General features: G+C 51.5%; 1 protein-coding gene across 2 annotated transcripts; it reads right to left on the minus strand.

The window, feature by feature from the left end:
* Positions 1 to 755: 755 nt before the first annotated feature.
* On the minus strand, positions 756 to 12,420 carry CLIC2 (chloride intracellular channel 2). Of its 2 annotated transcripts, XM_062584707.1 has the most exons (6): positions 12,064 to 12,414; positions 5,613 to 5,722; positions 4,968 to 5,093; positions 3,768 to 3,874; positions 2,776 to 2,957; positions 756 to 2,573 (listed from the first exon to the last, which is right to left on the minus strand). In XM_062584707.1, the coding sequence occupies exons 1-6, from the start codon at positions 12,118 to 12,120 to the stop codon at positions 2,412 to 2,414; spliced, it is 744 nt and encodes a 247-aa protein (XP_062440691.1). In that variant the 5' UTR covers positions 12,121 to 12,414; the 3' UTR covers positions 756 to 2,411. The 2 variants fall into 2 exon arrangements, with proteins under 2 accessions (XP_062440691.1, XP_062440692.1); XM_062584708.1 differs by lacking the exon at positions 4,968 to 5,093 and having other exon boundaries at positions 12,064 to 12,420.
* Positions 12,421 to 15,690: the final 3,270 nt, after the last annotated feature.

Raw genomic sequence — 15,690 nt, forward strand, 5'->3', positions numbered from 1 at the left:
GCTCCATGACGCCTCTACCCAAACAGCTGCCAGCTGGCCCCTCTGTGAGTGACCCTGCCTGGCCATCACACCACAGTGCGCTCTGGTTTCCACAGAGCAATGAAAGGTCTTCATTTCCTCATGATGGAAAAGGGAGAGGATCTGCAGCAGAGAAGGCGTGTCACAGGGAAGGGGAAAAGACCCATCAGGGCCCAGGAGAGGGTGCCCCCCACAGCCACATGCCTATTGCCCTGCATATCAGATGATCAGTGGGGCAAATTGCAGTCATAGCAAGGCAGAGCTGCCACCATACCCTTGGAGGGGTTTGCAGGCCACCAGCAGGAGCCAAGTGCAGGAAATGGCACTGTGTAGAAAGGCAAAGCACTGTCACCTCCCTGAATAAACCTCTTGCAGCTGTGCACTGTGTCCTGGCTTGCTCCATCCCACGGTTGCTCCATCTCCACATCGTGAAGGGCCCTGTTTCCTCCTGTTGCAGTGTGCAGGATGTGGGTAGATCACAGTGAAGCACGTGAGCATCCCAAGAAGGGAATATCTCTCCTGCAAGCAACGCTGAAGTGTTGCAGGAGCCTCATGGCCACGTGCAGCCTGGTGATTCAGCAGTGCCAGGTTGGCAGGCTGTTGTGGGTTATGGCTTTGCCTATGTTAAAGCCCCAAAGAGCTTCCACCATGGGAAAGACCCCCTCCTTCTCTCTATCCACTGTAGCTGTCTCAGTGCCCTGCAGCCTTGGCCTGCGTGCAGACAACACACAAACAAGCACTATTAAAATAAAGTTTATTGCTGTTCTTAGTTTAAAAAACAAACCAACCAACCAACCAAAACCCATTATTAAAAAAAAAAAAAAAAACAGTCCCCAAATCCAGCACTATCAGAAGCAGGTTTGCAAGGACACATCTTTTAGTGCAAAGAGGGAAGCAGTAGTGAGATTTGGAGGGTGATTCTGCCATCTCTCTGTGTCTCCGCAGAGGCCGTTACACTCGTATTACAGTATTTTTTGTCCACCAGCAAAAGGCTGGAGAGAGCTGGCTGAATTCATAGATGCTGGCAGGAGCCCTGGGGAGCTGGAGGCATCTGATGGGGGAGGATGGGAAGTCATGGCCATGCAGAACAACTTTTATTCCTCTTGCACCAAAGATGCTGGATGAGAAGGGACAAAAAAAGAGCCAAGGGCAGTGGGCTGGCACCAAATCTGCCAGATATCGCCCACAAAAACAATGCTTCGCAGACCAGTTTTTGCCTGCTCTCTCAGGCTGACTGGTCCTGGGGCGTGGAAACCACATGAATGTCCTACCCTACAGCTCTCCAAATCTGACGCTTTCAGTTTTGGTGGGGATTGGGAATGTGGTGATAGAACCGCATTTGCACATGGCTGCATCTCTCATGGTGTTAGGCAAGGTGAAGATAGCTTTTTTAGCTCGCAGGAGCCAGGCAGGACTTTACAGCCAGCTGCTTGTGTAGTTAGGTGCTTTCAGTTCTTCTAGTACGCTCAGGAGAAATATCCTGACACCAGTGAGGGTATGGCTGCACCAGGCTGGTCTGCAAGATCCCAGCAGATCCCTCCACCCTGAGCCCTCTACAGAGCCCTCACGCATCTCCTTCCCAACCCATGGCATGTCCTGGCACTCTCACACCAAGCATCATCCCTAGCACCTACATGCCCCTAAAGAAGTATTAGATGCACATTGCAATTCTTTCCTTTAGCAGTGGGGGTAGTTAACTGCTGCAGTAAATTACTGAATGCAGATTCTCTAAGCGTCTTCAGGTCTAATGTGGATGCTTTAGTAGAAGAGATACCAGCCACAAATTCTACAGAAGGATGACTGGGTGGATTCAAACAGCTACTTTTCCCATGAATCTGTGATGTGCTGGTATCCCTGGACACTTGGATGCTTCTTCCTGAACATATAGGACTGCTCCGCCTGTGTGGGGCTAGCAATTTGGGTGGCAGCCATAGAGACCAGGGCCAGGCAGAGTAGGGCATTAGATGCTCATGCAGTTCCAGCAGTGGATGATATAGCAGTAGCTGGTAAGACTGTTTGGGAGATCTCATCTCTTTCATCAAGGGTGCCAATACAAAAGGCTAGTGCTCAGATTTTCCTATGATGTGTAGTTCCAGGCCATACTGGCAACCCCAGAAGATCTGTCTTTAGGAGGTGGGGAAGTAGTTGCAACTGCAGCCAGGTAGTGACCAGGACATACACATGCTGATGGCATATCAGGGCTGCAGCCAGCCTGCAGAGGAGGAGGGGACAGCAGCGGCTGTGAAGCAAGGCGTTGTTTCCAAAAGGCAGTGGCTAATGCCATAAACCCCCCTCCAAATCCTCTCTCAGCCAGAGTTTGGTTGTGTCAGGACTATGGAGACAGAGGGGGTCTGGACAGAGGCAGTGCTGCTGGCATGCTTCCAGCAGCAGCACTAGGTCATCTTCTTGGCGACACTGGCGTAGGTGCGTTCTATCTCTTCATCCGCTGGGCACGTGTGGCTGAACTCATCGCAGGCGTAGGCATTGTTCAGGTAGCGCCAGACACCTGTCATGTCCTCTGGGATCTCAAAGTCACGGTACTTCTTGGCTGCGATCTAGAGTAGAGGGAGCAGAGGAGAGAGAGGGAGGCTAAGAATCCCAACACTTCAGAAAGATTTGCTTCCCAGCTTAGCAGGGACAAATAGGGGACCTCAGGCCCCCTGCTCACATCACCACCCCCAGGCTCTTTACCCTGTCTCCTTACCACCTCCTGGGGTGGATGCTCTCTGTTTTGGTCCTGCGAGCCAGTGCTATTACCTTGATGATGTGCAGTTTGGGCAGGAGGTTACAGTCAGCTAGTGTCAAGTGATCTCCATCCAAGAATTTTCTCTTGGAGACAGTAACATCCTCCATGCTGTCCTGATCAATCTCCTCAGGGAGAGGGGTGTTCATGTAGACATCCAGGCGCTGAAACTCCCGCAGCAGGGCCTTCTCGAAATCTGGGTGGACAGGAGAATACTCAGAGCCAGCCTGCAACATGCAGATCCAGTGGCTCCCCTCAGCTCCCAGCACACTGCCGGGCTCATAACTGTGCCAGGCCTCCTGACCAACTTGCTGAGCCTCTCCCAGACTTTGTGTACGGGCATGAAGACCTCTGGGCCAAGCTTGTGGTACACAGAGCTGGATCCCTGCAAGGGCCTCTTCTGCCAGGTGACAGAGAATACACAATGAAAACTCTGGGAGCAGAGCTGTCAGATGACATGCATCTAAGCATTGCTCGTATCCTCACATTACAGTGACATCTGATAGGCCTCAGCTCTGCTAACTGGAGCCAAAAGCTGGGACCAGCATAGCAGCATCGCCTCTTGCCTCCTCTCTGGGACCTCCAGGATGTGCTTTCCTCAGCAGGGCAGGCTGCCAGGCATCCTGGCCTCTGGCTAGCATCTGCATGCAGCTCTGCATTTGCTGGGGGTGCAAGCCCCAAGGAGTGCAGAGGGAAAAGGACTGCGTTCATCCTTCCTGCCTGCTCTTTTGCTTGCCAGCATGGCTTCACTGGAAAAGATTGCAAGCCCAAAGCAACAGGAACCCCAGTGTGATAGCAGGATTTATCTATCAGCAAACAAGATGCTTTCCAACAAAAGTGCTGCTCCCCCAGCAAGGCAGATTGACAGCCCTCTTCCCCATGAGGCCCTTCCTCTGAGAGGCAGTGTACACTAGGAGCCTGCCTCAGCAGCGTGGCTCTCCCAGCCACAACCACGAGCTGGTCAGAGACATGGGGGACCCTGTGCCCTCCAGCCAATGTTTCTTACTGATATTTGCTTCCTTGCGTGGATTCTTGATGTACGCCGAGAACTTGGCAAAGATGTCACTACCAACATCGAAGGACTCCTTGTACTTGGGGCTCAAGTGTGGATACCTTTAAAGAGATGCTTCTGTCAGTACAAAAAAGAACAGACTCAGAGATGTGGCTGCATGGTCCTTAACAATAGTCAGCTGCATCATTCCCAGAACCGTGGTTCCTGGCATTGGTACTGGCGGATGCAGGTGCAATTCAGCCAGTTGTGAGCGTATTGTGAAGCTTTAAGTGATTGCAGTTGCCTCTCTGGGAGCTGTAGCCTAGTCTTGGGTGTTTGCTATGAGAAAAACATACTGCAGCAACCCCAGGGGGCAGAGTTATAGGACACCAGTGGCCCCAGAGCAGACTTCTGCTTGCAGATTGGGGTCACTCACAGCAGCTCTGACCCAGCCCGGAGGATGCATGCTGGAATGAGAGGGGCCTGGGGAAGCCAGAAACTTGCATGACTTCCTCAGGGAAGGTCTTTTGGTTGCTGAGATGTCCCAGGATGTACTGCAAGGGTAGACATGTCCGAGGAACTGGATGAAAGATGCATTTGAAAGCTCCATTTTACACTCAGCAGCAGGGCTGCAGCTCTTCTCCTCAGTTCAGACAGACTATTCCCTCCCCAGCCACCCTCTTGGCCAGCTGTACTCCCATATTCAAATAGAGGTGTTTTCTTTGACTGAGCTGAACAGAGAAGATAAAACATGCAAAAAGCATCTCACATTCCCACCTACCCTTTGATACCAGCTGCTGCTGAGGGCTGCAAAACCAACAGCACCACCTCACTGGGGCTCTTGGCCCACACACTGCAAGCAACATCCCCCCTACTCGCCTGCTCCTTCCACTTCTGTCCACGTGGAGGGACCAGATAGTACACTTCCTCCCATTGTTTTCTCTCCCAGGCCACCCTGTTTCCTTGCAGCCTAACCTGTTGCACAGAAGACACACTCAGCACTGCAAGCTCTGACCCTGCAAAGCAAGGTCCCACAAGGGTGTAGGAGTGTGGCCACAGGTCAGCATGATGGGCCAAGAGCTGGTACCCTGCCCCCGTGCTGGTTTCCAGGCACCTTCCACCACCCTACCTTGTTTTTCCCATCTGCCAAACACTACTCAATGCTGCTAAGTGCCCTGCAGGCCCTGAAAGGGGGAAGGAGCAAGTTATAATTACATGGGTGGGCCAAGGGTCTGCTCCAGGAACTCCTCTATCTTAATGAAGTCCGTTTTCAGCTCCCTGTTGAACAGCAAGAAGGGTGGGTTGGTGCCTGGTGCTAAATCTTTTAGCTCTTCAGGTTTCCTGGAATAAAGAAAATAAGTAGACTCAGTGCCTGCAGATTTTCTGCACCAGCTAGTTTCCCTGGAGCAATAAACAAGACCTGGATGGGCACATGGGAGAACACAGGGCCTGGAGGATCTCCATTTATATGCTCTGCTGACTTTGAGGGGCTGGGAAGTGTTCTCCAACTGCTCTGTTGGTCTGATGGTGCTTGGACTTGCACACAAATCCAACAGGACAGGTAGCTGTTGTCCTTGTATGTACTTGTACATAGACAGATCTCTGTGCTGGCCCATCCCATGCATCCATACAGTGTGGTCACCACGCAGGCAGGGGAACATGAAGCAGGAATTGTCACTGCTGCCCCTCTTACAGTGACAGGGTTACCCCAGTGCAGGGTAAGGTGCAGGGCCAGGGCAGCCCATGCTGACAGAGGTGCTTTGGGAAGGGAGGAAAGCACTCACAGAGGAGAGCTGAGCCATGGGCTCTCTCACCATACAGGTTCTGATGGCACAAAGCTGTGTTGTGGTGTTGTCTTACCTGGTCATGTCCACTGTGGTCACATTGAACTTGACTCCTTTGAGCCAGAGCACCATGAAGAGGCGCTGACAGAAGGGGCAATTTCCAATGTTTTCTCCATCCAGACCAGCCTGCAGGGAAAGCACAAAAAACATGGATTTAACCCAACATCCAGGCCCCACACTTGGGGCACTCCTAGGGGTGCACCAAACAATCCCTCAGAGAGTGTAGCTCTATACCACTGCAGTACCCTACAGCCTTCCATCCAGATCTGCAGGACCTCTCCTCTCCGTTTTGTTTGCAGACTTAGGCAGACCTTGAGGTTTGGGGTGCTGGCACAGGGTCTTGTAACAGCAGGAATTTCATCACAGTGCCTATGTTTGTTTATCTATCTATCAGTCTGTCTGTCTGTCTACCATCCACCTAGCACATGCTTCTGGGCCTGGCTGCTGTGTCGTGAACGCACGTGCCAGATTTGTGAATACAGTGCGCAAGAGCAAAGGGTCCAATATCTCCTTTGCAAAGCCCCAGTCCAGAAAGGTAGGTGGCTTGGAGTTGGAGAACTGCCTAAACTGATCTCAGGAGAAAGACAACCAGAAGACATAACCGGAACCCTAGCCCAAGCCAGTATGCCCTTCAGGTAGCCCATTAAGTAGCTCTTCCCTGCAAATTGGTCCCAGCTGGGCCCTGTCTTGGAGCTGCAGGTGGCAGTCATGCTGGGGGGGCCTCAGCTGTAGGAGCCCTCTGTCCTGAACCATGGTCTTGCTGCTATTGGAAAATGCTGGAGGCTGTCCTCAAGATGGCCAGGCTTGGATCCTTCCTAGAGATGTGAGATAAAACAGGGAGGAGGAGGAGGCTGGGAGAAGGAGGTGGAAGGTGATTGATAATAGATGGGAGAGGAAGGGAGGGTCCACTTGGCTGAAAGGCAAGACTCCAGAGGGTGGACTCAAAGGGAAATGTGCTCATGCTTGCCAGGAAGAGAGTGGTTTGTTTTTGTGTGCTGTTAGCGTCTGGCTGTTTTTCCTTTGTGTTTAAAGAGCCCAGGCATAAATTCCCCAGGTTTAGGATGGCAAAGAGCTACACAAACAGCTTCCTTCGCCTCTGCGAGGAGAAGGAGTGGGGGAGCACGATCTGGGAACTGTGTGGCTGCCAGCCTCGTTTTACAAGTGGGACCTGTGCTCTTGCCCTGCTGCTGGATTGGCAAAGTGCTGGCAGCTGCACCAGCTCCTAGTAGGAAGTCTATCCTTGCCCATGTGGAGGTGAGTCTGTACTCTCCATCCCACCCAGTATCAGTGGGAAATGGAGCCATGTGTCTGTTTCTGAAGTTTTAATCTTCTGCAGACAATGCTGTGTCAACAGAGCCATGATGTTCCAGCGATACAAGCACATTATCTCAGGGGACTGTTCTGTAACCTGTTTTTCTGCAATGTATTTTAAACTCCAGGATGAAATCAAGCATCAGTGAGGACACTGGAGAGCAGGGAGCTTGGACAACCTGTCTGAGTCCTGTCAGATTTCCCTCAGGGTTTTGCCCATCTGGTGCCAGTTCGGTAAGTGGCAAGAAAGCAGAAGTCCAGAGGCTAAGCAGGAAAGCGATGAGATTTTGGAGAATCTGATGGAATTGAAAAAAGTCAAGTAGCTGCAGGCAGGAATAACATCCCTAGAAACCTTTAGACACTAGAAAGCTTAGCTTCTCTGGGAGAGTTACACTGGCCTAAGACTCACTCTAAAGACAGTAAATTGATCAAAACAAGAAAGTACTAACACTCAAAGTGGTCAGGTGAAGGTTATGGTATGCTTTTCTACCAGACCAAAAGCAATCATCCTTCCAAAAGGATGCAAATGCTTTTCAATCAGTATTTCTTATTCTCACTTGTCACGAAATTGTGCTCATGAGAAAAAAACAATACTTTCCTTTGCTTAAGTTTCCTATGGATAAACTCGGAAGCAAGGGTCTCATGTGAGAGTCCTGAGCATCAACACATTTTCACTGGTGCAGAGAGGGCCTTGTAGGGGCTGGAGATCCATCCCCCCTCTGCACATGCATGGCATTGTGGCTGATTGTCACCAAAGCAAATTGTGTCTAAAGAAACAGAGCTAGGAAGAAGGAGAGGAATGGAGTATGTGCGAGTTAGAGCAGCACATAAAACCCAGCCTGAGGGTATGCATTCAGCAAATCCACATCTACATCTCCTGTGCCCTTTTTTTCCTGTCTTTGAAGAGCCATCACAGAAGGGAATTTAGCATGTTAATGTTACTTGCTGGTTATTAATTAGAAAATTATGAAGATGCAGCCTGCATGGCATACCAGGGTCACTGACAGCACTGAGAGCCCTGACCCCAGTGTGCTCCAGGGCCTGTGGATGTTTGTGCCTCTTCCTGCCATCACTTGCTCTGACTGCAGCAGCCCAGAGCCCTCAGAAAAGCTCTCTGAGAGCCTGGTCCCACTAAGCTGGGGCAGTAGGCCATGCAGCGGGAGCTGTGAGTCCACCAGAGTTGTTCCTGGGTGGTTTCTGCCCTGGAGCCAGTTTGGCATGAAGGTCATAAATCACTAATCTGCTTCCTATATCAGCTTCTGATAAATGAGGATTGATTTAAAATAGATAACATGGTGTATCAAGTGTCCTGTGGGGAAATTGGAGGGAAGATAATCAGAAAATAGCCACAAGGGCTGACCTGCTCTCATACCAATGGGTATCTCTACTGCACTTCCCAGTCCATCATCTATGGCAGTTACAAGTCAAAACTAACACTATCTTTTGAAGCATCTCCAAGAACAACAGCTCAGAAGGTGCTTTTGTGGCTGCCCTGCATGAGGACTGACTGCTAAATGGACCATGAATTTCGCACTTTCTTGTTGTTCCCCTGAGATTTCTCTTGCTGGGGGCAGAGCCACACAGGGTGGCAGAAGAGGGGAGCCAGTTGATTGTGCTTCCACTTACTTTCCTCCATCAGTACAAGGCTGGGGAGTGAGGGGGCTTAATTGCAAATTGGCTCTTCAGCTACGTGGGACCTGCTATGCTGAGCCAACGCAATGAGTGGCTCTGCACGAGATGGTGCTGTGCAAGGCAAATGGGGGAATGGTAGTGAGGGACAGGGCAATACGGGCAGACAGGATACCCCTCACCAAGGATGGTACTGTTCATGCCCAGGCTGGCTGTACTGTCCCATCTCAGACCTCTCCACAATTGCCTTGTAACTCCAACCTCTGAACAGCTCAGGGTGCTTTTCCCTTTTGTCTTTTAAAAACAGAAGTTTGAGTAATTTTAGACCACAAAGAAAGGAAAACCAGGATAACCCCTGCAGAAAAAAATGAAGCCAGGCTCATCCTACAATGCTCAGAACCAAATCTTTATCAAGAGGAAACGGGAGCAGTTCCACTGGTGCTTGAGCACCGCAGAGAGGCGAAGGGCTGTGGCTTGGCCCGGGTGAGCCCAGAGAGCAATGAGACCCAGGTGATCTCCAGAGGTCCCTTCCAACCTTGCCAATTCTATGATTCTGTGACCCTGCCATGGCCCTGGAGGACACTGCCCACCCAGCAACCTTCAGGAACTAGGGTGCTCAGAGGAAAGAGTTTTGGAGAAATTTGTAGTCACATGCTTTCCTTCCCCAGCAGGGCCCAAGCAGCAAGGAGGGGAAGTCTCTGCTCTTTGCTTCCTTCTCCAGAGAGCGTCTCTTCCCCTACAGCAGCCTGGCACCCCAGGCTGGGGGAAGGCAGAGCCTGCAGCTCTCCCAGGCTGATTTCCTCACTGGTTTTCCTTCTAGCCCTCCAGTCCTTCCTTGAGAGAATGGAAGTGCAGAGCCATCACAGCACAATGATGGGAAAAAACAGCTGTACTCTGGGTTTTCAAACCCCCTCCTCCCCAGGCAAGCCAATGTGGGGCTACTTTATGGGATGCAGCTGTAAAGATGCCTCTGGATCCATATCTGGGTACAGAGGTGATGCCACTGAGGGCTGCTGAGGCCATGGAAGTGTAGCTGGCATGGGATGAGGAATTGTGGTCTTAGGAGGTCTGCACTGGTCTCTAAAATAAAGCCTAGTAGAGGGCTAGAGATGGCCAGATGTGTGGGACAGAGTGGGAGGCTTGAGCCAGCCCAGCTTTTCCAGAGAGGTGCAGGCTTTTAGCCCTAACTCTGCACCTTTGCAGGGAGTTGAATGCACAAGATATTAAACACTCAAAGTTGCTTAGAAGCCCCAATGTTTCCTCCCTTGGTGAAACAGCATGAAACATGGTAGGAGGAGGGAGGCAATGAGTGTGTCCGGGGCATGGCTGACGCTGTCTAGATTCACTCAACACCCACCCAGTGCTCCATGACCTGCCCACAATTCCTGTGTGGCTACCCAGAAAATTGGAGAGCAGTCTTGGAGTTGGCTAAACTCCTCATGGGACTAAGCATAAGGGACAGAGCCTCTTCCTGATGGTGCCAGGCAGGGAGATGCTCAACTACCTGGCACCCTGAGGACTGCTGCCAGGTGGGATGGCTGGGTCATGCACCCTGGAGAAGGCATGTCTGGGACTGATTTTGCCAGTGCAGGACTTTCTCCAGCGGGACATACTTGCGCAAAGCCTGCCAGAGCAGCTGAGCAGTGGTTACGTGAGCTAGCAACACCGCAGGGCCTTCCCAGAGTTTGAAGATGACAAGAGAGGGAATATGAGAAATTATGAATAGGCTCTTGGGAACTACCACCCACAGATCCCCATCCTTGCCAAGTTAATTTAGCATTTGCTGAAAGTTCTACCAGGCCCCAAGAAGGTGTTGCGCACTGGTGCACGCTTGAAGCCAGCACACTCACACGAGCACTGGCTTACTGGCAGCACCCATCCCAGGATAGCCATGATTTATGGCTGTCATCATCGACACCAGCAGTGGTATCTCAGAGGACAGATTGCAGCCTGGGAGACGTGTGGGGTGCCCTGGCACTTCACAGTACAGTAGGGTGCCTGTTTGCTCAGCCCCTTCTGGATCTCACATGACTTCAATAAATCTGTGCCTTAAAGGGTAGGAGAATGAGACACAGCATTAATTTGTCTGTTAACTTGTCAGAGGGGGTTTTCAGTGCTAAATTAAGATTTAGGGGAAGTCCTGACCAAGCTGCTGCTTTGTTTTCTGTTCCCTTCTGTACAAAACCCCCTTAAACCTTCTGCAGCCATTACAGTAACGGCGTGTATCATTTTCCTTTTTGCCCCAGACATCCTTGCGAGGGAAAGTAGTGTGGAAGGAGAGAATTTAATTTTTCTGAGTTACAATCACCCAGAAAACACACTTGCCTGGATTCAACCTTGAGAAGCTCAGCACCTGGTGATTATCCTTGCAGCCACAGCTTCAGCAAGGGGATGGGAGAGACTTTCTTCTGCTAAGCCACAGATAATCCTTTCTGACAACAGTTATTTCCAATTACATCCCTCTGCAAGCAAGGGTGTGGTGCCAACATGGACCTTCACCCAGCACTGGTAGGGGGTGTCAGGCACCTGTACTGGTGGGAAAAGTGCACCAAAGATGCGGTGGTCCTTTCAGACACTTAGTTGTCTCTAGAAGAGTAGCAAAGGCTACACAGCTCACAGCAGTTTGCTGCCCAGAGGTTGAAAGGCTGCTTGGAGAACTACCCTTAACACTATGACATGGTGGCAAACAGTGCTATTGCTCTTCCCCCACTCGCTTGCAACATGACAGCATGCCTGGGGCCACATCCTGTCCCAGGGGCCTCTCTGCCACCACCACTTGCATATGCGCTTATGCAGAATTCAGTTGTCAGCCTTGGCTCCTCTCTTTCTATTCCCTGCATGTTTTCTGTGAATGTTTTGAACAGGAGTGTTGAAATGTTCCAGAGGAAGTATTTGAAAAATTGCTTAATGGAGGAAAAAACATTTCCAGCGAATAATCCCCTAGGGCTGGCCTAAGAAGCCATCCCATCCCTCCCCATCCGCCCACACGTGGGCACTCGCACAGGCTCCCAAAGCCTTGTAGAGTTTGTTTCACAACTCCCGCTCAAAGAAAAAATTGAAGTAGCTGCTCTGTTTCACTTCAGCACTCCTGCTTGCTTTTCCTGGGCTGAGACACCTCTCCTCTTGGTTTCAAGAGGCACACGTGCCTCTTCATTGTAACAACTACCAGCAGCACTGTTCGGCAGGTGACCACTGCCAAAGCTAACACAGCATCCAGGGCTGGATGCCGCCAAGCTCCCCAACGGGAGTTGGAGGGGGCACAACACTCTGTCTCTGCCCAAGCCAAAGTGTCCTAGGTATCCTCACTGCCAGGCTCCAGCGTCCCGCATGCCCAGGCTCCAGGAACAGGCAAGTAACCCTCGGTTGGCACTCTTCACCAGACTCTGAAACATGAAGCCGCTCACAAACTTCCATCACTTGAAACTAGCTAGAGATTAATGACACCTTGGAAAAAGACAGGCTACAGCCCACCCACCTCTGAGCCCATAGGCAACAGCTAATAAGCAAACACGCCTTGGGGAACTCACCTTCACAAAAAGCTCGATCTCGGGCTCCTTTTTGGGACTGTGCCGCTGATTCTCCATCCTGGTGGAAAGGGAGACCGTTGGCTGCTCACTGCTGGGGTGAGTTGATCTGTTCTCTGCTAAGCCCCCTGGGCAAGCTGGCAGGGAGGTTTTCTGAAGGCAGATGTCTTGAACACCTCTATTGCACTCACTCCCCTGTGGAGTGCTGTGGCTTGCCCTTTCCTTCCTTTTTGAAGTGGGGAGGAGCGATGGGGTGTACGCAGTGACCTGCTAGAGGGGTGGGGGGAACTGCAGAGGCCTCCCAGCCGTGACTCAGCACCAGTCTATCTGGATGCATTCACGGGTCCCGTTCCAGTCTATCAAACTAGTCCAGGCGCTGCCCTGGAGACTCCAAGAAGTGGGCTCGTGGCCCAGAAAGACCCGTCACTGCTGCTGTAATCTCTAAGCCGGGAGAGTGGTTTTTTTGCACAGGAAACAGACAGGAAGCATCTCGCGCTCCAGTTCTCTCACTAGGACTGGCCTAGAGGGGAAGGTCTTCACCTTCTCCATCCTCCCCTCCTTGCACTTAACTACACAGCACCCTGTGATTCCCTGCAGGGGCACGCTGTGCCCCCTCAGAGAGGGGGACCTGCCTCCTTCTGGAAAGCACAGCTTTGCCATGCCATGTCTTGGAGCCACCAGCACCTACCACATCCTTCCAGCAGTGCTTTGAGGATGTCAGTGCTACCTCTTGGCCACTAGGTCCACAGCTGAGCTGGGGAATCTGAATGGGTTCCAGCTGTGACCTCCAGCCCCTCTCTCCTCTGGGTGGATTGACCTGAATTTGCCACCATTTCCCTCGCACTATCATACAAGATCTCACTGATTTTTGCTATAGACACAAATGCAGCTGCCAAGAGGGAGCAGATAGCTCCTCCCCATGCACACCACCCCGGACAGGGAGGGTGCTTGAGCAAAGGAACGATGTGGGGAAAGACAGAGGCCAAGCAGGGCAGTTTGGCTGCCTGCCACCAACTCTTTGCAGCTAATTGAGGGCTGCCAGGGTAAAGACTTTTGGCAAGAATTGATTGCAAAATCTCCAAAGAGAGAAAATAAAGAGCCTGGAGTATGTTAGGGCCCAGCGGGGAATCCCAGAGCTCTGCTGGCAGCAGCCCAGCTGGGGCAGTGCATCACAGGTTGATGAGAAAGGATGGCTCCAGACCTGACCCCCGTTACGGCCCCATTCCTGGAACTTGGGCTGTTTCACAGGAAAGATGACTGGCTTACTTTCCTCTCCAGGATGGGAGGGAGATGACAGCCATCAGATCTGACCGGCTCCATCCCAGCTGAGACAGGCTTCCCAGTAGCCACAAATTTAAGGCAAGCAGAGCTGCAGTCCTTACCTTCCAGGTCCTAACTTGAGGAGGAGGGTTGAGGAAGAGAGAGAGGAAGAAGGGGGTGAAGACTGCTCCATTCAGGATAGATGGTGCTGGTATAGCTAGCTGCCCTGGAGAGTAGTGGATTTTTTATCAGCTGTCCCCCTAAACCGGGGGGATAAACTCTCTCCAGGTACAGAGCTGTGGCCGAGCAGGACTGGCAGAAACAGGCTTCACCTTCTCTCCATGCTTCTTTTTGGTGCCTGACTGTGGTTTCCTCATCTCATGAATGTGATCTTGGACAAGTCTTTCTCATGCCTTGGCACTGTGTAGCTGGTACCAGGCATGTATTATATAAAATGGAGAGGATTAGTGCACCCTTATTGCCTGAAGGATGGGTCATCCCCCAGCTTGGATGAGTTCAGGCTTTTCTGAAAACAGTCAAACCTTGATGAGAACATCCACCCTGAGGAAAAGTAGCTGGAAACTTTTGCAGACTTCCGGAGGGAGACATTTTTGGGACCTCCTGCTGCCAAGCACAGAGAGGTACCCAGCAGGCACTAGCAGGGACACATGAAGGGCTGGGGGGTAGATTTTCTTTCTGCCCCACCAATACTTTTTGAGAGCCTGAAACTCTGCAGTGTTCCCTGCTGCACAAATCCTTTCCATGGAGAGGGAAACAGGAGATATTTCTTGTGTTATCTCTTGACCAGGATACTGAGCTGGAAAGTGCTTGGCAGGGAAGGTGCTCTGCAGGGTTAATTGTCACTACTTGTGACGCCAACTTTGCAAAGGCTCCTGTGCACCAGGATTGAGCCTGCTTCCCTTGCACAGGCTGGAGCGTGGCTTGGTATGACCGTGGAAGGGAACGCAGCAGGCAGCAGATGAGAGACACAAGAGCAGGAATGGGGCAGCTTTAATCCTAAGGGGAGGTTCATGTATAAGGCAATGTCCCAGACATGTGCCAGGATGATACTAGCTGAGCTGGCCAATTCTCATCGCAACCCACAGGTCTAAGGGTGCAGAGGAATTGTGCTCATTCCATGAACCCTGAAGATGCTTTTCATGCATCTCCTCATCTCTTTTCCCTGCCTGCACTGTCCGCTCTTGGGAGCCCAAACTGCAGCAAGGCTCTTGTGGAGGCAGCCAGATTGGAGCTGGGACAATTGCCAGTGGTGGCAGAAATGTTAAACTTAGGTTGAAATGTTAATGTTAGGAACATCCTAAGCTGACCTGAGAGCTGGGAGAGGGATGCCAGGCAGAGGCACTCGGGGAGGAAAAGCAGTGAGCTGTGAGAGTGAAGGACCCCTTCTGTAAAGCCAGAAGATGTGGCAGTTCATCTCTGGCTGGAAAGGGCCTAGGAGAACACAAGTTGTTAAGCACTGAATTTCCCACAGCACAACTGGGGTTTTCTGTGTGTCCCTACCGCTCTTTTCCCAGGAGTGCTGGGATGTCACCAGGGCCATGCAGGACTCCTATGCCAGATGCTGCTTGAAGGCCAAAGCAAGCCATACTCCAGGGAGGCAGCTGGCCACAGGGAGGTAAGTTCTTGTTTTGCAGGACCTGGATGGACCAGGACCCTCAAACACCATGCTATCATTGCCACATACCACCTAGACATCACTTTAAAGCCAGGTAGCCAAGCCAGGGTAAGGAACCAGCCCTGAGAACAGTGCACTGAGCAGAGCAGTGTGAGACAAGCACTGGACCGCTTTCCGGCAAAATTGCATGGCCAGTGAGTCATGACTGCGGGCCAGAATACACCATGTGAAAGGGATGAGGAGGCAGGAGAGCGGTTCCTCAAGGTTTGGGCACTCTGTGACCCTGTGTCATGATGTCCTGGGGGCCCTGCCAGACCTCACCAGCCACAGCCAAAGGATGACCAGAAACATTCACAGTGACTGGACTTGGGGATATCACCTGGTTTTAGGGGTTTCTGACCCAAGGGGACAGAAACTGCACCACAGGACCAGCAAGGGAAAGCAAGCATGGATTTGTCCAGGGCAAAACTGAAGCATCAGTCATCCTACAGCTTGATTTTTATAAGTATTTGACACTATTTCACATGACATTCTTGTAAGTAAGCGAGGCAATGAATGAAACAACAACATTGTGCGTGCGAAACAGGTTGACAGTCCTGCTTTTGACTGCAGCCTTCTTGGGGCCTGAGAAAAGCATGGGCATGCAGGACTGCTGCAAAGGTCCAAACTGCAGGTGGTTGGCATAAAAAGTCTACCAGAGGCTGGAGCAATCCATGAAGAGGAAGCATCTGGCC

Source organism: Rhea pennata, chromosome 11 (genome assembly GCF_028389875.1).
Source record: "Rhea pennata isolate bPtePen1 chromosome 11, bPtePen1.pri, whole genome shotgun sequence".
Lineage (NCBI taxonomy): Eukaryota > Metazoa > Chordata > Aves > Rheiformes > Rheidae > Rhea > Rhea pennata.